The 23508-nt window shown below is 40.6% G+C and overlaps 1 protein-coding gene across 6 annotated transcripts in view; it reads left to right on the forward strand.

Annotated features, from left to right (window-relative positions):
- The window catches only part of LONRF1 (LON peptidase N-terminal domain and ring finger 1), a 44848-nt gene extending 25869 nt beyond the window's left edge, over positions 1-18979 (forward strand). For 2 of the 6 annotated variants that reach the window (XM_089903674.1, XM_089903675.1), the window contains 5 exons: positions 949-1107; positions 1220-1382; positions 7314-7466; positions 16011-16215; positions 18692-18781. In XM_089903674.1, coding sequence (XP_089759800.1) covers positions 949-1107; positions 1220-1382; positions 7314-7466; positions 16011-16196 — 661 coding nt within the window. In that variant the 3' untranslated portion in view covers positions 16197-16215; positions 18692-18781. Of the gene's footprint in view, positions 1-948; positions 1108-1219; positions 1383-7261; positions 7467-16010; positions 16216-18691 lie in introns of those variants that run through there. The other 4 variants (XM_022571112.3, XM_089903676.1, XM_022571113.3 and 1 more) reach the window with 4 other exon arrangements.
- Positions 18980-23508: the final 4529 nt, after the last annotated feature.

Genomic DNA, 23508 nt, shown 5'->3' on the forward strand with positions numbered 1-23508 from the left:
GGGGGGGGAGCCATAATCTGTAACCCAAACGTAATCATCATTGGCATTTCGGCATTTATCCTTCCCGATTTTAATGTATATGAATACATTTTAAACAAAGATGGGATCATTTTAATCCTATCATTTCTGTAACTTCCTTTTCTCATTAATCTGAACATTTAAACATAGTATCATTTTATGGTTACGTCATAATTTATTTTACTGGCCTTCTCTTTTTGCTTCTAAGTTTTGGCTACTATACACAGTGCTATGTTGACCATTCTTATAGTACTTGCAGGAAAAAAGTGAGCCTTTTGGTTCAAAGGATATGAATCTTTTTGAAAGCATTTGATGCATATGGCCAGATTCTTCTTCAGCATGGTTGTGCTATTCACGCTGCCAGTTTTCCCACACGCTTGCCAAAGCTGCGCACTTGCCTTTATCCTTCACATTTCTTGCCAATCTGGCAATCACAGTGTTGTCATTTTAATTATCTGGAAGAAATGTTAGCTCATTGAATTTACCTGTTTTTGTTAGTATGAAAATATTTTAATGCCTAAAAGTTTTGAATGATTTGCTTTTTGTCTTTTGTGGGACCTCACGTTTTCTTATTATCTATAATAAGAGTAAGTATACTAACTCTGTCATGTTAGAAATATTTTAAACAGATTTTAATATAAAATAGTAATTATAATCAATTGCTTTGTGATTCATAAAGATACTTAGCTCTGTATGATAACTCTGTATATCAAATTCAAATTTACTTGTAAGAGGATCACCAACAGATTTTTAGGATTAATATTGTATCAATATGAGCTTAAATGAAAAGGATGCGGATTCCTTTTCTTACCAAGAGTAAAAATCACCTGATTTTAGAGTGAATTTGCCTATTATTTATTACTGTTGCAGGCTTCACTCATTTTTGTTGTATGTCCTGATATATAATAATGAAACTTTTTTCTTCCTCAGCTTGACCAAGAATGTTCCGATATTTGTTTGCACTATGGCCTACCCCACTGTGCCTTGCCCTCTTCATGTATTTGAGCCAAGATACAGATTGATGATTCGAAGAAGTATACAGACTGGAACTAAACAGTTTGGGATGTGTGTCAGCGATACACAAAATGGGTATGCTTTTTATGTAAATATTTTTATTGATTCTGGAATTTTCTTTGAATATTGCTGAGAACTTGCATGTTTGTTGCTTGAACTTTGATATTAATTGGAGTTTTTCCTTTAGTTTTGCAGATTATGGTTGTATGTTACAAATTAGAAATGTACATTTCTTGCCTGATGGGAGGTCTGTGGTTGACACAGTTGGAGGAAAGCGGTTTAGGGTTTTAAAAAGAGGGATGAAAGATGGATACTGCACTGCAGACATTGAATATCTGGAAGATGTTAAGGTATTAAAAACTATTCTTTTTCAGCATGCTCTGGTATACTGTGTCCTAGGCATTGTACACGCGTAAAGGCTGACAGGAACATTAACCAGTTCTTCCTGTCAGAGACCCTCAACAATACGTATACAGTTCATCTTGCTCTTAACCATCCTGAGTTCCAAGAGAACTTGGGAGACCAGCACCTAGATACACTGTTCATTTCTACTGGCTTGACAGCCAGCACAGTGCCTAGAATGTATGTATTTGCATGGTAATTGCTTAACAATAGCGGTGGATTCAATTGAACTTCCAATCCGTGTAAGTTATGAAACCTGCTAATTCCTACCCTTTTAAACTGAATTTATTAGTAGTCAAAGCTGATGCAATCATCAGTAGATTGAACTCTGACGTAAAGGTAAACACATAAAATCCTTGAAGAATTGTTCTATGTTAAGATATGCCTAAGATAACCTAAAACTGAACACAGCACCCAGCTGTGTCTAACTTTAGGGCAACACAGATAAAGCACTGTCCGTATAATTGGTGGTGGTATATTACCTGTGGAGGGTTACTGTGAAAATTTCCTTGGATAGGGTTAATGCTGCCCTTTTGGTATTTCCAGTACCTACTCTACCATCTGCAGTTCGTTTAGGTACCAGAAAAATGATTTGTGGTACTGTAAATATCAAATGAAAGGCAACTTTCTTTGGAAGGGCATTAGAAAAACACAGATCTTACACTCTCACTTGTCCATTGATCTGTTTGAGCCCTTCATCTCAGTCAGCACTTATTCAGTGTTGGCATTAGGCATTTCTACAAACAGTGGCTCATTAAATTTTCAAAACGCTATGAGATAGCTAGCAGATGAAAGAATTCAGGAGTATAAATTTGCCAAAGATCCTATAGGTAGTGTAAAAAAATAATTTAAAACCAGCTCTCTGGCTCCAAGTGCTATGTTTTATCATTACATCGTATTGCTTCTCTGCTGATAAACTTGATTGATCTGATACTACCTGTCTGTCCTATCTTATTATAAAGATGTTATGGGGAACCTTTGCTTTGTGCAGTGAGCCAAGAGTGTCAGTTGGAATTTTGAGTTGACTGATACTCTATGCCTTAGGAATATTTGGCTAATGGAATCATTTGCTAAAAGGTGATAACCTTATTTTAGTTTTATGTAAATTTACATCTTCATATATTGGACTTGCTGATAAAATTCCTTGAGTATGTGGCTAAACTTATGACTATATATAAATATATGACAGTAAATTAGCATATTGAGAGTATTATGGATTTGATGTTTAGAAAACTGAATTCTCTATGTCATTGTGGTCTTGTCTAATAATTTTTCTTCATCTATATAATGATTTCTTGTTCATTCTGGAAAAGCTTCTCAAATTTGTTTTTTATATCAAAGTTGTTTTTTCCCTTGGTGTAGTAATTCTAATTTCTGTGACCTCTGATGACATTTTAAATTCTGTTATTGCAATGAAATTCCTTCACTTTAAAAGCTTGCCTTTAAAACTTCTGCCTACTTCTTAGCTCCTTTTCCTAACTCAGACCTTTATCATTCCCTGTTTACTAGAGTTCACGGTTTGGTCCCTTGAATTCTGTAAAGGTAGAAAGCAGATACTTTTTTTGGTAATAGTTCTTAACGAGTCACAAGTTTATTTTCTGGGGGTTTTTGTTTTTGGATCAGATTTTTTTTATTGAAGTATAGTTGATTTACAGTGTTGTTCATTTCTGCTGTACAGCAAAGTGATTCAGTTATACATATGCAGACATTGTTTTCTTATATTCTTTTCCATTATGGTTTATCATAGGATATTGAGTATAGTTCTCTGTGCTATTCAGTAGGGCCTTGTTGTTTAACCATGCTATATATAAAAGCTTACATCTGCTAACCCCAACCACCAGTCTGTTATGTCTGTGATTGTGTTTCTGTTTTGTAGATAGGTTCATTTGTGTCATGTTTTAGATTCCACATTAGTATGATAATCTCTAGTTGCATCTAAGTTGCGGTTATTTCATTCTTTTTTATGGCTGAGTATTATTCCATTGTGTATATGTACCACATCTTCTTTATCCATATTCCTCTGTCCACGGACATTTGTTTCCATGTCTTGGCTACTGTGAATAGTGTTGCTAAGAACATAGGGGTTGCATGTATCTTTTCAAATTATGGTGTTCTCTGGATATATACCCAGGAGTGGGATTGCTGGATCATATGGTAATTCTATTTTTAGTTTTCTGAGGAACCTCCATACTGTTTTCCATATGGCTGCACCAACTTACACTCCCTCCAGCAGTACTGGAGGGTTCCCTTTCTCCACATCCTGCCCAGCATTTGTTAGTTGTAGACTTTTTAATGGTCTACACGGGCCATTCTGACCTGTGTGAGGTGGTACCTCATTGTAGTTTTGATTTGCATTTCTCTAATAATTAGTGATGCTGAGCAACTTTTCACGTGTCTCTTGGCTATCTGTATTTCTTCTTTGGAGAAATGTCTAATGAGGTCTTCTCCCATTTTTCAGTGGGGTTACTTGTTTTCTTGTTGTTGAGTTGTATGAGCTGCTTATATATTTTGGAAATTAAGCCTGTGTCGGTCACATTGTTCGCAAATATTTCTCCCATTCTGTAGGTTGTCTTTTTGTTTTGTTTATGGTTTCCTTTGCTGTGCAAAACCTTACAAGTTTAATTAGGTCCCATCTGTTTATTTTTGCTTTTATTTCTATTGCCTTGGTAAGAAAACATTGGTACAACTTGTGTCAGAGAATGTTTTGCCTATGTTCTCTTCTAGGAGTTTTACGGTGTCATGTCTTATGTGTAAGTCTTTAAGCCATTTTGAGTTTATTTTTGTGCATGGTGTGAGGGTGTGTTCTAACTTCACTGATTTACATGCAGCTGTCCAACTTTCCCAACACCCCTTGCTGAAGAGACTGTTTTTTCCCATTGTATGTTCTTGCTTCCTTTATTGAAGATTAATTGACTGTAGGTGTGTGGGTTTATTTCTGGGCTCTACTCTGTTCCAGTGCCAGTACCACACTGTCTTCATATTATCCCACAGCTCTCTTATATTGCTTTCTTCATTTGGCTTCCTGTCTGCTTTTCTGATTGGATAATTTCCATTATTCTATCTTGCAAATCACTTACTCTTTCTTCATTATTCATTCTGCTATTCATTGCCTTTAGCTCAGCTTTTGTCTCTGCAAATGAGTTTTCTAATTTTTCTTTGTTTCTCTCTTACAGTTTCTAGCTCGTTTTTACAGTAATCTGCATTTCTGTCAATAGCCTTTCTTAATTCCTTCCATATTTTCATTACCTCCTTTCTGAACTCGGTGTCTGTTAGAATGAAGAGGTCAACTTCATTGTACTTTCAGGGGAATTGTCTTGGTCTTTTAACTGGGAGTGTGGTTCCTCTGCTTCTTAATTTACTTATATTTCTCTTACTTTGTGAGTTTAGGAGAAACAATTATCTACTGTGGTCTGGGAGGGCTATTTATATGTGGGGTGTCCCTGTGTAGCGTGTGTGGGTTTAATATATTTGGTGCGAGGGTTGTCATATGCCTGTCACCTCTTTCCTCAGTGTGTGCCAGCTGTTATCCCCTTGATAGGGGTTGTGCAGATGCAGTCACTGGTGCCTGGCCCTGGGAGGGGAGGCAGGAGGTGGCTTGCACCCACTCCTGGCGTCTGGGAGGGAGGCAGTGGCAACTTGTGACAGAGTCTCAAGCACATGCGGGCAGTATCCTGCCCTCTGCAAGCGCACACACAGGAAAACGGCTACAATGGCAGGTCCCACCCCTCCCCATGAGCACCCCCCAAAGCACCCCCTCTAAGGCGGCCCAGGTTTCCTCCTCATACACTCTCAGTTGCGGTTGCACCGGATTCTCGCTACCACCCCCAGGCTGTTTCCACACAGCCAACCCCAGTCCTCTCGCTGGGTCTGATCTCTGAAGCCCAAGTACCAGCACCCAGCCCCGGCTGACGCACATCTCAGGCTGGGGAGCCCAGAGTGGCAGCACTGACCATCTGTCCTCTCTCCACTCTGGCTGCCACAAACCAGCTGCTGTGTTCTCCAAGGTTCTGAAGCTCCGTACTGCCCTGGTCAATCTCCCTGCCAGTGAAGGGGCTTCCCAGGGTCCAGGAACCTTTCTTCTTTCCCAGCTCCCTCCCAGGGACACGGGTCCTGTCCTGATTTCCTTTCTCATTTTCTTTTTTTTCTGTCTTCTTTTTTTCCTACCTGGTTACATGGTGATTTTCTTGCCCTTTCAGCAGTCTGAGGTGGTCTGCCAGTGTTCAGTAGATATTCTGGGAGAATCATTCCACGTGTACTCATCCCATATGTAGATTTTTGATGTATTTGAGGGAGAAGGTGAGCTTCACATCCTACTACTTCTACTTCACCATCTTGATCCCAGCCCCACAAGTTTATTTATTGCTCATATCAAGACCAATGTGTATTAGCAGAGGACTGAATCTTGTATAGCCAATTCCAAGACCAGAATTCTTGAATCATATGGCTCTTCTACCTTTCTTTTAAAATTTTTCATGTGGTAAAATATACATGACATAAAATTTACCATTTTAACCATTTTTACATGTGCAGTTCAGTGGCATTAAGCACATTCACATTGTTGTGAACAACTTTGGTTTTCTTTTTCAAATCCTTCAAAAATAAGAAGTATGTTCTTTTGTCTCTTCTGTGCTATAGTCTTTTTATTTTATTTTTGGCTGCGTTAGGTCTTTGTTGCTGCGCACGGGCTTTGTCTAGTTGCGGCGAGCAGGGGCGCGGTGCACAGGCTTCTCATTGCGGTGGCTCCTCTTGCTGCAGAGCACAGGCACACAGGCTTCATTAGTTGCAGCACGCGGACTCAGTAGTTGTGGTGCACGGGCCTAGTTGCTCTGCAGCATGTGGGATCCTCCTGGAGCAGGGCTCAAACCCGTGTCCCCCACACTGGCAGGCAGACTCCCAACCACTGCACCACCGGGGAAGCCCCTGTGCTATGTAAGTCTTACCTTTTATACATCAGAATATTTTCAGAGTCCCATTGTTGTTTTTTATTGAGTCACTCTTGAAGTAGGAAAGGCTGACTCAGGCCTGGTATTTGTTCAGTGCGTTAATGTATGTGAAAAATATAGTGCTCCCTGGCATGGAGTGAGTGGGATATGAGTGTTAAAGAAATCAATATGAGATGGATGAGTTAATGTTCCATCTTCCCACCTGTGTTTTATGAGACTACTCTTCTGGATCTTAGGCTGGAAGGCTGATGCATTTAATTTTATATTTGCAGTTTGATAAGCCAGTAGTCCAAAGGGCATACACAGGGGATGGAGGTAGCCACGGCCTTGGGCCTTTACAGCAGCAGCAGTTCATCATTGTATAATGAGTATATAATGTATTCTCTCTCTTTTCAAATTCTGGCTTTATATGCTAAGTTATTTGTTGCAGTTTTTGTTTTTGACCCAGTTCCCTGGTCAAAGGTGTAATTATGCTTTTCCTCTGTCCTGTTACTGCTTTTGCTATGGTACCTTGAATCTCCCCCAATCTTCCCTTTCATTGTAGCAACTGTATTCCTGTTTTTTTTGTTCTACTGCTTTCAAAGGCTGTTGATCCATAAAGATGAATTCCCAGTCCCTGTAGACCTTTATCTGAGAACTAACTCTCCATCTTACCCCTCCCAGTTAGGGGCTGTTAGTTGGGTTCTGCAGTGTCGCACTGCTAACTCAGCAAGGCTAGGTCAGCTACGCTGGGAGGTCAAGGCTTGCTGTCTTTCTTAGTCTGGCCCATTGGCACTCTGTGAGGCAGAAATGTATTGTGTTTACTGCATAAGAATAATACTCTGATCCAGCACTGAAATAGGTATTCCCTATTTTTTTTATGGGTTTTTTTTCCATTTCTATAGGGATGGATGGGAAGATTAGACACAGACACCTTACTGACTGTTGTATTTCTAGGTTGAGAATGAAGAGGAGATAGAGAACCTCCGACAGCTTCACGATTTGGTCTACTCTCAAGCCTGCAGCTGGTTTCAGAATTTACGAGACAGATTTCGAAGCCAAATTCTTCAGCACTTTGGATCAATGCCCGGGAGGGAGGAAAACCTCCAGGTATGATGGCTTTGATATTGTTTCCAAAAGTCTCACTTTTTCTGTAAACCCAAATTGGTAGATTTTTTTTGTTATAAATTTATTTATTTTTGGCTGAGTTGGGTCTTTGTTGCTGCAGGCGGGCTTTCTCTAGTTGCCGGGAGCAGGGGCTACTCTTGGTTGCAGCGCACGGGCTTCTCATGTTGCAGAGCACGGGCTCTAGGCGTGCAGGCTTCAGTAGTTGTGGTCGCAGGCTCAGTAGTTGTGGTGCACGGGCTTAAGTTGTGGTGCACGGGCTTAGTTGCTCTGCAGCCTGTGGGATATTCCCGGACCAGGGCTTGAACCTGTGTCCCCTGCATTGGTAGGCAGATTCTTAACCACTGCACCACCAGGGAAGTCCCGAAATTGGGAGATTTTTTAAGTTTCTTCATCTTTAGTTTTGCACATCTCCTTTGTCCTGTCTTTAGATTCGTGACCATATTCTCTAGCACAGGGGTATCCACTGCATCTTATATAGGAAGAGGATGGAAACAGTGTCAGCTGAGATGCGTATAGGAGCAAGTGCAGGAGGAGAAAGCCCCCAGCTGAGGATTTTCCAGAAGGAGGGATAAGGAATTAAAAATGGGACATGGGAGATAGGATCAAGATGGCAGAGGAGTAGGACGTGGAGCTCACCTTCTCCCACAAATACATCACAGTTACATCTACATGTGGAACGATTATCACAGAACATCTACTGGATGCTGGCAGAAGACCTCAGACTTCCAAAAGGGCAAGAAAATCTACACATAACTGGGTAGGACAAAAGAAAAAAAGAGAGAGGAATTGGGTTGGGACCTGCGCCCCTGGGAGGGAACTTTGAAAGAGGAAAGGTTTCTGGACACTGGGAAGTCCCCTCACTGTTGGGGAGATCAGCTGGGACAGAGGGAGAGCTTCAGAGACACGGAGAAGAGCACAACAACCAGTTTGCAGAGGGCAAAGCAGAGAGAGACCTGCACAGATGGTCGGTGCCACCAAGCACTCACCAACCTGAGACACTTGTCCACTGGGGCAGGAGGGGGCGAGGCTCAGGCTTCAGAGGTCAGACCCTGGGGAGAGGGCTGTGGTTGGCTGTGTGGAGACAGCCTGAGGGGGCTAGAGTGTAGGGCCCCACGACCGAGGGAATACGGGAAGAAACCTGGGACTGCCAGAGAGGCAAGGTGCCATTGTTCAGGGTGTGCAAGGAGAGGGTCAGGACTGCCGTAGGAGCTTCCGTCTCTGAGCACGCACTCTCAGGCAACAAGGCACTGCCTGCCTGAGCTCCAGGGACGGGTGCAAGCTGCAGCTGCCATCTCGGACTCCAGAGGCAGGTGCAGACCACTGCTGCTGAGGGTCCCACAACCACATGCCAACTGCTGCCCCCTCCTCCCTGGCAGCGCACATAAGCCACGCACCTGCACACCCCGATCCAGGGGACAACGGCCAGCACACACCGAGGAAAGGGGCAACAGGCCTCCAAACCAAGAATAGCCCTCACGCCAAAAAATTGTTAAACCCACGCAAGCTATGTAGGGACGCTCCCGCATGTAATAGCCCGCCAAGGCCACAGTACGTAATTGCTTCTCCTAAACTGTCGCAAGCTACGTACGGACTCTCCCGCATGTAACAGCCCGCCAAGACCACAGTACGTAATTGCTTCTCCTAAACTGACGCAAGCTACGTACGGACGCTCCCGCGTGTAACAGCCCGCCAAGACCACAGTACATAATTGCTTCTCCTAAACTGTCACAAGCTACGTACGGACACTCCCGCATGTAACAGCCCACCAAGACCACAGTACATAATTGCTTCTTCTAAACTGACGCAAGCTACGTATGGACGCTCTCGCGTGTAACAGCCCGCGAAGACCACAGTACGTAATTGCTTCTCCTAAACTGACGCAAGCTACGTAGGGACGCTCCCTCATGTAACAGCCCGCCAAGACTACAGTACATAATTGCTTCTCCTAAACTGACAGAGTAAGAGATGCAAGTAAAGTGAATACACAGAGACCACTCCCAGTTAAAAGACCAAGAGAATTCCCCTGAAGGAACAATGAAACAGACCTCTTCAGTCTAATAATAGATACCGAGTTCAAAAAGGGAGGTAATGAAAATACTGAAGGAATTAAGAAAGGCTATCAACAGAAATGCAGATTACTGTTAAAAGAAACTAGAAGGAAGAGCCAAGAAAAATTAGAAAATTCATTTGCAGAGATGAAAGCTGAGCTAAAGGCAATGATAGCAGAATGAATAATGAGGAAAGAATAAGTGATCTGCAATACAGAATAATGGAAATTACCCAATCAAAACAGCAGACAGGAAGCCAAATGAAAAAAACAAAAAAGAAAGCAATGTAAGAGACCTGTGGGATAATATAAAGCTGGCCAATCTATGCATAGTAGGGATTCCAGAGGGGGAAGAAAGAGAAAAAGGGATGGAAAATGTATTCGAAGAAATTATGTCTGAAAACTTCCCAAACCTAAAGAAGGAAACATATCCAGCTACAGGAAGCACAGAGGGGGTCCCAAACAAGAGGAACCCAAACAGACCCACACCAAGACATATTATAATTAAAATGGCATAAGTTAAAGAGAGGCTTCTAAAGGCAGCAAGAAAAAAACAGGGTTAATTACAAGGCAACTCCTATAATTCTATCAGCTGATTTCTCTACAGAAACACTGCAGGCCAGAAGGGAGTGGCAAGATATATTCAGAGTCCTGAAAGGGGAAAACCTGCAACCTAGGGTACTCTACCCAGCAAGATTATCAGTTAGGATACAAGGAGAGAGAAAGAATTTCTCAGACAAGCAAAAACTAAAAGAATACAGCAATACTAAACTTATCTTAAAAAATTATTGCAAGGTCTTCTCTAAATAAAAAAGCAGCAAGAAGATATAGGAAGGAGGAAATCACAATTGGAAAGTAAATAAACTAGCCAGTACACACATCAAAAAGAAAAAGAAAATTAAAAAACCCTATTAGTGAAAGCAACAATAGACACAAGGAATAGCAAAAGGATAAACATTAAGATGTAAAAAAGGACATCAAAACCATAAAATGGGGCTTCCCTGGTGGCGCAGTGGTTGAGAGTCCGTCTGCCGACGCAGGGGACACGGGTTCGTGCCCCAGTCTGGGAAGATCCCACATGCCACGGAGCAGCTGGGCCCATGAGCCATGGCCGCTGAGCCTGTACGTCCAGAGCCTGTGCTCCACAACGGCAGAGGCCACAGCAGTGAGAGGCCCGCGTACCGCAAAAAAAAAAAAAAAAAAAAAAAACCATAAAATGTAGAGAAGGAAAGTAAGAAAATGTAGATTCTTTAAGAATGTGTTTGAGCCTATGTGACTATCAGTCTAAAGCACATATAGGAAGGGGTTAACATACTTGAAAAACAGGGCAACCACAAATCAAAAGCATACAAGATTCACACCCAAAAAGAGAACACAAGCATAAAATGAAATCATCAAACCACAAAAAGAAAAAAAAAGGATAAAAGAAACAAAGAATCAACTGGAAAGCAAGGTTTAAAATGGCAATAAATACACATGTATCAATAATTACCTTAAATGTCAATAGACTGAATGTTCCGATCAAAAGACAGAGTTTCAGATTAGATTAAAAAACAAGAGTCTATAATATGCTGCCTACAAGAGAGCCACCTTAGGGCAAAGGACAAAGACTGAAAGTGAGGGGATGGAAAAAAAGGTATTTCATACAAACGGAAATGACAAGAAAGCAGCAGTTGCAATACTCGTATCAGACAAAATAGACTTTGAAACGAAGGCCATAAAAAAAGGCAAAGAAGGACACTATATAATGATAAAAGGATCAATATAAGAAAAGGATTATGTGCTCGTCAGCCTATGTGCACCTAAATACATAAAGCAAATACTAACAGATAAAGGGAGAAATTGATAGGAATACAATAATAGTAGGAGACTTTTAACACCCCACTCAATAAATGGACACATCTTCCAGACAGAAAATCAATAAGGCACAGAGATCCTAAATGATACAACAGTGAGACGTAATTGATATTTTCAGGACGTTATATCCAAAAAAACCCAGAATACACATTCTTTTCAAGTGCACATACTAGAGCACAAAACTAACCTCAAAAAATTTAAGAGTATAGAAATTATTTCAAGCATTTTCTCTGACCACAACAGCATGAAACTAGAAATCAACCACAGGAAAAGAAATGAGAAACAATTACATGGAGACTACTAAACAACATGCTACTAAAAACACCAATGGGTCAACAAGGAAATCAAAAATTAAATTAAAAAATACCTTGAGACAATGAAAACACAGCCATACAAAATCTATGGGATGCAGCAAAAGCAGTTCTTAGAACAAAGTTCACAGCAATACAGGCCTTCCTCAAAAAACAAGAAAAATCTCAAACAACCTAACCTATCACCTAAAAGAATTAGAAGAAGAACAAAACCTAAAGCCAGCAGAAGGAAGGAAACAGTAAAGATCAGGGAGGAAATAAAATAGAGGTTAAAAAATATAGAAAAAATAAATAAAACCAATAGCTGGTTCTTTGAAAGGATAAACAAGATTTTCAAACCTTTGGCCAGGCTCACCAAGAAAAGAGAACCCAAATAAGATAAGAAATGAAAAAGAAATCTCAACCAATATGCCAACAACTTTGACAAATTTGACAACCTAGATGAAATGGACAAGTTTCTACATACAACCCACCAAAACTGAATCAAGAAGAAATAGATAATTTGAACAGACTGATCACCAGAAGTGAAATAGAATCTGTAATTTAAAAAAACCAAACAAACAAAAAAAGAAACTCCCTACAAAGAAAAGTCCAGGGCCAGATGGCTTCACAGGTGAATTCTACCAAACATCCAAAGAAGAACTTATACCAATTCTCAAACTCTTCCAAAGACTGAGGAAGGGGGAATACTCCCAAGGACATTCTGTGAAGCCACTGTCACCCTGATACCAAACCAGATAAAGACACCACCAAAAAAAAAAAAAAATTACAGGCCTATATCTTTGATGAATATAGATGCAAAAATTCTCAACAAAATATTAGCAAACTGGGCTTCCCTGGTGGCACAGTGGTTGAGAGTCTGCCTGCCGATGCAGGGGACATGGGTTTGTTCCCCGGTCCGGGAAAATCCCACATGCCGCGGAGCGGCTGGGCCCGTGAGCCATGGCCGCTGAGCCTGCGTGTCCGAAGCCTGTGCTCCGCAACAGGACAGGCCCCAACAGTGAGAGGCCCGCATACCGCCAAAAAAAAAAAATTAGCAAACTGAATCCGGCAACACATAAGAAAGATCATACACCACAACCAAGGGGGAATCATCCCAAGTTCACAAGGATGGTTCAACATATGCAAATCAATCAATGTGATACACCACATCAAGAAAAGACAAAAACCACATGATCATCTCAATAGATGCAGAAAAGCATTTGACAATATTCACCATCCATTCATGATAAAAACTCTTACCAAAGTGGGTATAGAGGGAACATATCTCCATATAATAAAAGCTATTTATGACAAACCCACAGCCAGTATAATACTAAATGGTTAAAAGCTGAAAGCCTTCCTGCTAAAATCTGGAACAAGACAAGGATGCCTGCTCTCACCTCTTCTATTCAACATAGTATTGGAAGTCCTAGCCACAGCAATCAGACAAGAAATAAAAGGTATCCAAATTGGAAAGGAAGAGGTAAAATAGTCACAAAAGGTATCCAAATTGGAAAGGAAGAGGTAAAATAGTCACTATATGCAGATGACATGATACTATATATAAAAAACCCTAAAGACTCCACACAAAAGTTACTAGATCAAATAAATGAATTCAGCAAAGTAGCAGGATACAAGATTAACATGCAGAACTCGGTTACATTTCTTTACACTAACAATGAAATATCAGAAAGGGAATGTAAAAATCAATACCTTTTAAAATTGCACCAAAAAATAAAGGACTAAAGAGAATTCAAAGAAATGGAAAGATATCCCATACTCTTGGATTGGAAGGATTAATATTGTTAAAATGGCAATATTACCTAAAGCAATCTACAGATTTAATGTGATCCCTATCAAATCACCCATGAAATTTTTCACAGGACTAGAACAAATAATCCAAAAAATTATATAGAACCATAAAAGACTCAGAATTGCCAGAGCAATCCTGAGGAAAAAAAACAAAGCAGGAGGCATAACTTTCCCAGAGTTTAGACAATACTACAAAGCTACAGTCATCAAAACAGTGTGGTATTGGTACAGAAACAGACACACAGATCAATGGAACAGAATAAAGAAATAAACCCATACACCTACAGTCAATTCATCTTCAATAAAGGAGGCAAGAATATAAAATGGGAAAAAGATAGTCTCTTCAGCAAGGGGTGCTGGGAAAGTTGTACAGCTGTGTGTAAATCAGTGAAGTTAGAACACACCCTCACAGTGTGCACAAAAATAAACTGAAAATGGCTTAAGACAACACCATAAAACTCCTAGAAGAGCATAGGCAAAACATTCCCTAACACAATTTGTACCAGTGTTTTCTTAGGTCAGCCTCCCAAGGCAATAGAAACAAAAGCAAAAATAAACAGGACCTAATCAAACTTACAAGCTTTTGCACAGCAAAGGAAACCATAAAAAAACGAAAAGACAAACTACAGAATTAGAGAAAATATTTGCAAATGATGTGACTGACACAGGCTAATTTCCAAAATATGTAAGCAGCTCATACAACTCAACAACAAAAAAACAACCCAATCAAGAAATGGGCAGAAGACCTAAATAAACATTTCTCCAAAGAAGAAATACAGATGACCAATAGGCACATGAAAAGATGTTCAACATAGCTAACAGAAAAATGCAAATCAAAACTACAATGGGATACTACCTCACACAGGTCAGAATGGCCACTATTATAAAGGCCACAGGGCTCTGCTCTGCCAGTGGTTAAGAATCTGCTTTCCAATGCAGGGGACACACAGGTTCGATCCATTGTAGGGGAACTAAAATCCCACATGCCACGGGGCAACTAAGCCCATATGCTCTAGAGCCCGCGCCCCACAACTAGAGAGCCTGTGTGCTGCAACTGCTGAGCCCATGCACAAGTCCTGAACCCGCATGCCATAACTAGAGAGAAGCCCACGCACCACAATGAAAGATCCCACATGCCGCAGTGAAGGTCCCACATGCCGCAACTAAGACCCCATGCAGCCAAATAAATAATGTTTCTTTTTTTTTTAAAAAAAAAAAAAGGCCCCAAATAACAAATGCTAGAGAGGGTGTGGAGAAAAGGGAACTCTCCTACACTGAAGGTGGGAATGTAAGTTGGTGCAGCCACTATGGAAAACAGTATGGAAGTTCCTCAGAAAGCTAAAAGTAGAGTTGCCATATGATCCAGCAATCCCACTCCTGGGCACATATCCAGACAAAACTTTAATTCAAAAAGATACATACATCCCTATGTTCATAGCAGCACTATTCACAATAGCACATGTCACAAGACATGGAAACAACCTAAATGTCCATCAATAGAATGGATAAAAAAGATGTGGTACATATATATATACAATGAAATACTACTCAGCCAGGACAAAATAATGCTATTTGCAGCAACATGAATGCAACTAGAGATTATCATACTAAATGAAGTAAATCAGAAAGAGAAAGATAAATACTGTATGATATCACTTATATGTGGAATCTAAAATATGGCACAAATGAACCTATCATGAACCTGAACCTATCTACAAAACAGAAATGGACTAGCAGAGAACAGACTCATTGTTGCCAAGGGGGAGGTGGGAAGGGAGAGGGATGGACTGGGAGTTTGGGGTTGGTAGATGCAAACTATTACATTTAGAATTGATAAACAACAAGGTCCTACTGTATAGCACAGGGAACTATATCCAATCTCTTGGGATAAACCATAATGGAAAAGAATATAAAAAAAGAATGTATATATGTGTATAATTGAGTCACTTTGCTTTACAGCAGAAATTAACACAACACAACATTGTAAATCAACTATACTTCAATTAAAAAAAGGGGACATGGTACCATCTAGTAAATTGTGCCTATAAGACAGCTACATCTTCAAGCCTCTTTAGCTTTGCTGTTATTCTTTGAGAGTTGAGAGATGTATCATTTTCTATACTTTTAAAAAATCTTCTCACCTTTTCTGTTATCCCCAGCTTTTTACCCTGCCACTTTAATTCATTTTTATCTCTTCATGTTTTATACTTCACTCCTCCTGAAACTATCGTTCTTATGGTCTTGATCTGGAATTTAGGGTTTACATTTAAGTTTAATCTAATTAGCATACAGCAGGTGCTTTCTGGTCAAGCAGAGCACTGCAAGAGGCATAAAGAAGAGTTCCTATCCTGGAAAATCTGGTAAAAGACCCACCGAAGCATTAGGCATAAGCATTGTTGAATTGAGTTGGATAACAATGTTTGTGGTTAGATGGGAATAGATTACATAAAGGAATGGCTGTAAATGAATATCAGGTGGACAGAGGGCCCCTGTGATGGACACTGTCTCTCATTCCAGTTTTCAAAGGTCGGCCTACATCTGTCTGAATCTCAATTGAATCCTTCACCTGAACTTGAAATTTCAACATCACATCATCTCCAAATTGAGTTCTCATTCCGTGTCCAGCATAGTATCAGTTGCCACGTGTTTGTTTTATCCTGGCTATACCTGAATCTGATTGAACTTGACAGAAACAGCTTTTGATGAGCACAGAATTGAATAAGTACATTTTAAATGTTAACAAACCAACTTGTAGAAAATTTCAACATTACTTTCCAATCACCTCCACCACCCTCACTTTTATTATGCAGTGCTCTTCCACTGCTTTCAGTTAGTCATACTGTATGAGTCAGGATTCAGTCAGGAAAACAAAAGCAGCCACTCTATATATCCCAGGAGTGAAGGGTTTATTGTAAAGTTGACACCCCCATTGGGAGAGCTGGAGGAGGGAGGATCAGATCAGGCCATCGTCAGCGGAGCTCAGGGACTCTCTTCCTGACACAGTGGAGCACGGGCTCAGGACCTGAGGGGAAGCTACTGTCATCCTTAGGAATCCCAGGGCAGTCCCCACCAGTATCTCAGTTTGCAGTAGTGGAGGAGGTGGTTTTCACGAACGCTCTGGAAAGCTTCTGCAAATCTCACATCTGCCCCACACTTGGCAACAGCCTCCAGAGAACAATGGCTTCCTCTCCCAACTTCCAAATCTTGAAAGAGTGCCTCTCATTGGTCATGTTTAACCTGGAACCACCCCCTCACATGGGGGGAGGGGATCCTGGGAAATGTAGTTTCTGATGTCTCTACGGAAGGTGGCAGTGATGCTGAGTTGACAACACACAGGACACAGATAAGTCCAGTTTGATTCTAGGAGGAGCTTATTGATATCAACTCATGTCACAGCTCCTTTTGTCATTCTGAAACTTCATGTTTTAGGTTCAGTAAAAAGCAATTCAGTGTGTAGTAAAGGTGGCTTAAACATTCTTGTATATAAATTCCTAATTCGTTCCATAGCCAGTAGTCAGCCCTTGCAACATCAGATGAAGTTCTTTGCTGGAGATATGTTTATTTCTCAAATGAAACTGGAAGCTGAGACTTTTCTTATATTCTTCCTAGGATTCCACAATTCTTTGAAGACATTTAAAAATATCACTTAACTTGTCTTAATATTTTATTTTTTTTGGCTATGCCATGTGGCATGCGGGATCTTAGTTACCCGACCAGGGATCGAACCCATGCCCCCTGCATTGGAAGCGCAGAGCCTTAACCACTGGACCACCAGGGAGGTCCCTTAGTGTTTTAAATATATATTTTAAGAAAGCAGTTCTCAACTGGGGACAGTTTTGCCCCTGTGGGACATTTGGCAATATCTGGAGACGATTTTGACCATCAGAACTGGGGGAGGTGCTACTGGCAGCTAGTAGCCAGAGGTCAGAGATGTGCTGAACATGCTACAATGCACAGAGCAGTCCCCATAACACAGAACTGTCCAGCCCCAGAAGCCAGTAGCCTGAGACTGAGATACCCTGTTTAGGTCAGTGAAGAGGAAAGAGTGCTGGCTATGAGGCGGGTCTGGATTATTTGAATCTTGGCTCTGCCATGTAGGAGCTGAGATATCTTGGACAATTTGCATTATATTTAATTAAGCTTCAGCTTCCCCATTTTATATGGGCATGACAGTGCCCTCCTTACATGACTGACAGAGGATTTGAGATGGCCGTCCTGACAGGTGTGAGATGATAGCTCCCTGTGGTTTTGATTTGCATTTCTCTAATGATTAGTGACGTTGCGATATCACCTCATACCTGTCAGAATGGACACTGTCAGGAAGACAAGTCTTAGGATGTGGAGAGAAAAGGAGACACTCATGCACTGTTGGTGGGAATGTAAATTGGTGCAGCCACTGTGGAAAACAGTATGGAGGTTCCTCAAAAAAATTAAAAATTGTACTACCATGAGATCCAGCAATGCTACTCCTGAGTATATATCCAAGGAAAATGAAAACACTAATTTGAAAAGATACATGCACCCCAGTGTTCATAGCAGCATTATTTGCAATTGCCAAGATATGGAAACAACCTAAGCCCATCAACAGAAGAATGAATAAAGATGTGGTGTGTGTGTGTGTGTGTGTGTATATATCTACAATGGAATGTTACTCAGCCGTAAAAAAGAATGAAATTTTGCCATTTTTGACAATATGGATGGACCTGGAGATTATCATACTAAGTGAAATAAGTCAGAAAGACAAATAGTGTATGTTTTCACTTCTATGTGGAGTATAAAAAAATAAAACAAATGAACAAACATAACAAAACCAAAACAGACTCACAGATACAGAAAACAAATGGTAATTACCAGAGGGAAGTGAAGGAGGAGGAGGGGTAAAGGGGATTAAGAGGTACAAACTACTAGGTATAAAATAGGTAAGTTACAAGGATGTAAAGTGCAGCACAGGGAATATAGTCAACATTTTATAATAACTTAATATGGAGGATAATCTATAAAAATACTAAATCACTGTTGCACACCTGAAACCAACAGTATTGTAAGTCAACTATACTTCAATTAAAATTCTTTTAAGTTAGAAAAAGAATCTGACACCATAAAGTGCTCAATACAGATTAGCTTGGTGGTGGTTTTTTACTGCTGTAATTACATAAATATTTGTTTTACTAACACTATACAATGTGGATTCTTTTTAGGCAATCCCTAATGGACCCGCCTGGTGTTGGTGGCTTCTTGCCGTCCTTCCCGTTGACCCCCGCTATCAGCTGTCGGTTTTGTCAATGAAGTCTTTGAAAGAACGGTTGACAAAGATACAGCATATACTGACTTATTTTTCTAGAGACCAATCTAAGTAACCAACTGCTTGGATCTTCCTCTAAAATTACCCTAATCTGGCTGTGGTGATGGCCAGATTGTCCGCTGCCTTTGCACATCCAGTGCTGGTTTGAGAAATGTAATGAAACTGTTCTTTTTTTTTTCTTTTTCCTTCCACCTCCTGAATCATGTGGTTCTGCAAACAGATACCTTCAACTAGGATTTAGACCACTAAGAACTTGCACAGAAAAACACACACTAAATGTGTGTTAAACCTCTACATTGTGATGAAGTTGCACTATGTACCATACTCTAAATGAAATGAGAACTCTGTGTGGGTGCGTGCGTGCGTGTGTGTGTGTGTGTGTGTGTGCGCGCGCGCGTGCATGCGCGCCCGTGTGGGTAGTATGGGTGCATTTTCTCTGGCTTTAAAATTTTAAAAGAAAAAAAAAGCCATAGAGAGCAGAACTTGCCGAGGGTCATTTATTGCCCAAGTTTACAACAGTAGCGATACAAGTTTTTGCAAATTGAATTTGCCTCAGATTTCTCCGTCCTGATGCTTAATTTGCACAAGTAACGTAAGCTATGGTATTGAGTATCACTTTTTGTCGGAAATACCGCTCTTGCTGAACTGTCTTGACCATTAACTAGGACACAGTTTCTTATTTATGTAAATACTTGCATCCCAATAGCCAACAGGCATCGGATGCAGAACCTAGAGCCAGTTTTCAGGAACAATTGCAAACCTGACTTGGTACTGTGCATCTATTCATAAAACACTTAAAACTGTGAAAATATGGTTTACACTTAACTGTACATAAAGGTAAATGGAGAACTCAGTTCAGTACCAGTTAGTTTGTACATTTTAGGGGGGCTTTTCACATTAACTGCCCATCTATGTAATTTATAGTTTGACATATGTTTGTTTTAAAAAATTACATAGTATAAACCCATTAAGGATCTAAGGGAAGAGAAGAAGCTTAATGTAGAACTAAGCTTTTAAAGTATGTTGGTTTTTTTTTTTTTTAAATTCTCGTCTTGGTGCAAATGTTAGTTATGCCTTATTCATATCACAGTTAGATCACCATGCTGTGACATGGTCTGTATTCATGCTGCCCTAGATACTTTTGTAATTATTTGTTGCAGACTTGTGACTGTCCCTCTTAACTTTCTTTTATGTAAGTAATTTGTAAAAGTTTCTTAAAAATTTTGCTTTTGCTTATTTAATTTTGAATAAAAGCTAAATTCATAATACTTTTTTTCTTAATGATTAGGTTAATGTCAAAAAAAGATCAGCGGAGGAATCAAGCTACACAGAGTAGAGAACAGATGAGTTTTGCCTACTGTTTTGTGCTGTGAGATGTAAGCTATAGCTTTCAAAAGACATTTTTTTTTTTTTTTTTTTTGGTCATCTTTTGACCAAACAATGAAGTGTCTTAAGGAAAGTTTAGGCCTAGAACCATCCTCTAAAGCAGGGGTACCCCAACCCCCGGGCTGGTACCAGTCCGTGGCCTGTTAGGGACCGGGCCGCACAGCAGGAGGTGAGCTGCAGGCGAGCGAAGCTGCATCTGCCGCTCCCCATCACTCGCGTTACCGCCTGAACTACCCCCCACCCCACCCCGGTCCGTGGAAAAAGTGTCATCCACGAAACTGGTCCCTGGGGCCCAAAAGTTTGGGACCACTGCTCTAAGGCACATTTTTCAACCTCTGAAAAATCCATGTCCCTTTTAGGATAAAGATAAGGCTCTTAAGTTACCCCCATTGGGGACACCTCTTGGCTAAACAGCCTTGATTCTTTCAGTCCCTGATTTCCCAGCTAGGATTTAATATTGAATGTTTTAATTAAAAAGGCAGAAATCACTGCCTAGATAGAGAGCCACCATTTGCCCTCACAATTATGCTAGTCACGAATCGTGAATAGTTCTACAAAGAATGGGCCATTCCCCAAAAGTACCTTATCAACAGTTTCTGCAGTGTTAGATTGAACTTTCTTGTAATAAAAAACTATCAAATGCCTGTTAAATAGCTTAACTAGTGTCTGGGTGGCATAAATGAAGAGTTTACCGATACAGTTCTATAGTTCTCAAAGTATGTATCAGATGGCAGCAGGAGTTACCTGGTGCTGAATCGACATCCGTGGTATGTACTTGCGTGTGTCCACACATACACACGCACAAAGCAGCATTAAATGGTCTCTCTATATATACACACACATACTAATGGAAATTCATGGGTTTTATCATTTGACCCTAGTTTTGTGGTAAATGATCTCTCATAGTTATTCTGTCTATAGATTTTTTTTTTTTTTTAATCTCTGGAAATCTTTTTCCTACTGCACTTTCCATCTAGATTATCAGAAAAAGAAGGTGGGGGGGGAAGAATCTGACTTTTTTTTTTCCCTTATCACTTTAAGTGACTAAGTTCTGTCATGAATTCCATATTTCAAGCCAAGGTAGCTGGTTGTTGATCTTCTTTTCTTATACACCTGTCTCTACATGTCCAGTTCTTCCTGTTCCTCGAGGTCAACTTGAATGCCTTCACTCAGCTAAAACCTTGAATCCATAGCACTTTACTTGTGCTTTGCTTATAGCATGTATGGGGGATATTTGAATTAAATACATAAACCCTCACCTGATATCAAGATCAGTGTCTAGCAGTTTAGACAGATTTAATCTCCAAGACACAGGGTGACCCCTGGACAGGGTTGAAATAAATGCCAGTTAAAAAGGGAAGTTGAATAAAGATGGTTAGACTGAGCAAGTACCTCGTCTTACCTTCCTCCCCAAGTTCAAAACAATGACAGTAAAGAAAATGAAATCCAATAGCATTGCAAAACTAAAGTCAATGCTTTTTGAGGAATTTTTGAGATATGGAAACTGGATCTAATATAGAAGACCAGAGGAGAGCATAGCTTTACAGAAATGGAGGACTGCAGGGGAGCCCCAGACTGGTAGAGGGTCTTGGAAAACTCGGGCAGGTTCCCTGGGGAGGCTGTATTTGACACGGCTGGATCATTTGGCCTCTCCCCACTTGGCCAGGGCAGCAGGCAGCAACAGCAGCTGTTCTCAGGCCAAAGCACCAAATGAGGGCGTTGGGCCAGAGAAGACCATGAAACCTTCATTAGCCACATGGGATGGAGGGCCCTCACGCACAGACAGTAGGCTGCTGACTTCGCTCACACGGCAGGCGTTCCAGCGTTCACCAGTCAGCAGAGGCAGGCCACCCAGAACCACACCAGCACCCACAGGAAGGAATAGAACTCCCACGTGACAAAGATGAGGAGACAGTCAACTCCTACAAATTTGAGGAAAAACATTCTAAACAATACAACAAATCCAGTGCCCTTCGATTTGAGGACGTGCAATTCCAAAAATTATCTGGAGATCTAAAATATGTTCCTCAGACAGTCCCTGGCACCACAGAAGCATTCAATAAAAGTTTTTGGAGTCAATGAATGAATCATAAAAATAAACTAAGCAAAAATAAATAAATAAAAGCAGACGAGTTAAACAGAAGAATGAATTCAGACAAAGGATGAAGGAATGAGGCAGAGCGTTGAGTTGGGGTCCTTTCCAGAACACAATGCAGAAATCAGTAGAGGCAGAGTAGGAGGGAAATATCGCGGCGTGGAGGAGAGATTCAAAGTTTTAACGTTCATCTGAGAGAAGATTCTTAAGAGTAGGGAAGAAACAAATAATGCACGTAATTAGCTCAAGAGTAATAAAATAATTTAGGTGCTTTCTTAGGTACCAAGTTGATCCATTTAAATAGGACAATAAGGCAAACTTAGATGACCAAGGACAGACAAAACAGCAATATCTCAACTGTCTGGCTCATCGATCCACAGGGAAATGACTGGCTCAATGAGATGAATTTTCTTCTTAAGCCAACACTTAAATGCCAACATTTTTTATAGATAGGACATTTATGACGTGGCTTAATAAATGAGCTCTCTTACAGACCTGCCTCCAAATAGCCTTTGGCTGTTCACCAAAATTTAAAAGTATCCTTAAGGACTTTTTTTGGGGGGGGGGGGCAGGTCACAGTAGGATATTGAAGAGCCTACAGACTTCGTTTCAAAATGTGGTAAACACGCACATTTAATCCTCAGAAAAGTCCTGTGAAGTAGGTAGTGTCCTTGTAAGGATGAGGAAATGGAAACACTAAGTAGTTAAGTAATTTGTCAAAGGATTACACAGCTAATGTGTGGTGGAACTGACCGAAGCCAGGCAGTCTGGCTCAACCTTACCACCACCCAAGTTCTAAGGCATCTAAGAAGGTCGATATGTGAAGGGTCTGAAGTGACTGACGTGACTCCCTGACTTAGTAGGCTTTACACTTGGGGGAGGGATGCATTTTACAGCGATAACATTAGGACTTATTTTTAAGCACCTCACCAAGATGATGAGATGGCCAAACTGGGCTCAGCCCTACATTTTTGGGAGCAGTGTAAATTGCTAACAACCTTTTTAGAAAGTAATACTGCAGTTATGTATCAAGGATCATTAAAATGTTCATAATCTTCAACCCAAGCTCATACTGTGGCGTCTTTTATCCCCCATGTCTCAAGTCACAGAGACCCAAATTAAAACAAAAACCCACAACAGAACAATGGTATATAACATTGAAATTGGGAAAATCTCATACGCTTATATACCCCATGCTTATATACCTTCTTCTTCCGCCGTTCTGGTTAGTC

Source organism: Delphinapterus leucas, chromosome 21, assembly GCF_059928025.1.
Source record: "Delphinapterus leucas isolate spDelLeu-1000000601 "Yukka" chromosome 21, BTC_Dleu_Yukka2, whole genome shotgun sequence".
In the NCBI taxonomy this organism is placed as follows: domain Eukaryota; kingdom Metazoa; phylum Chordata; class Mammalia; order Artiodactyla; family Monodontidae; genus Delphinapterus; species Delphinapterus leucas.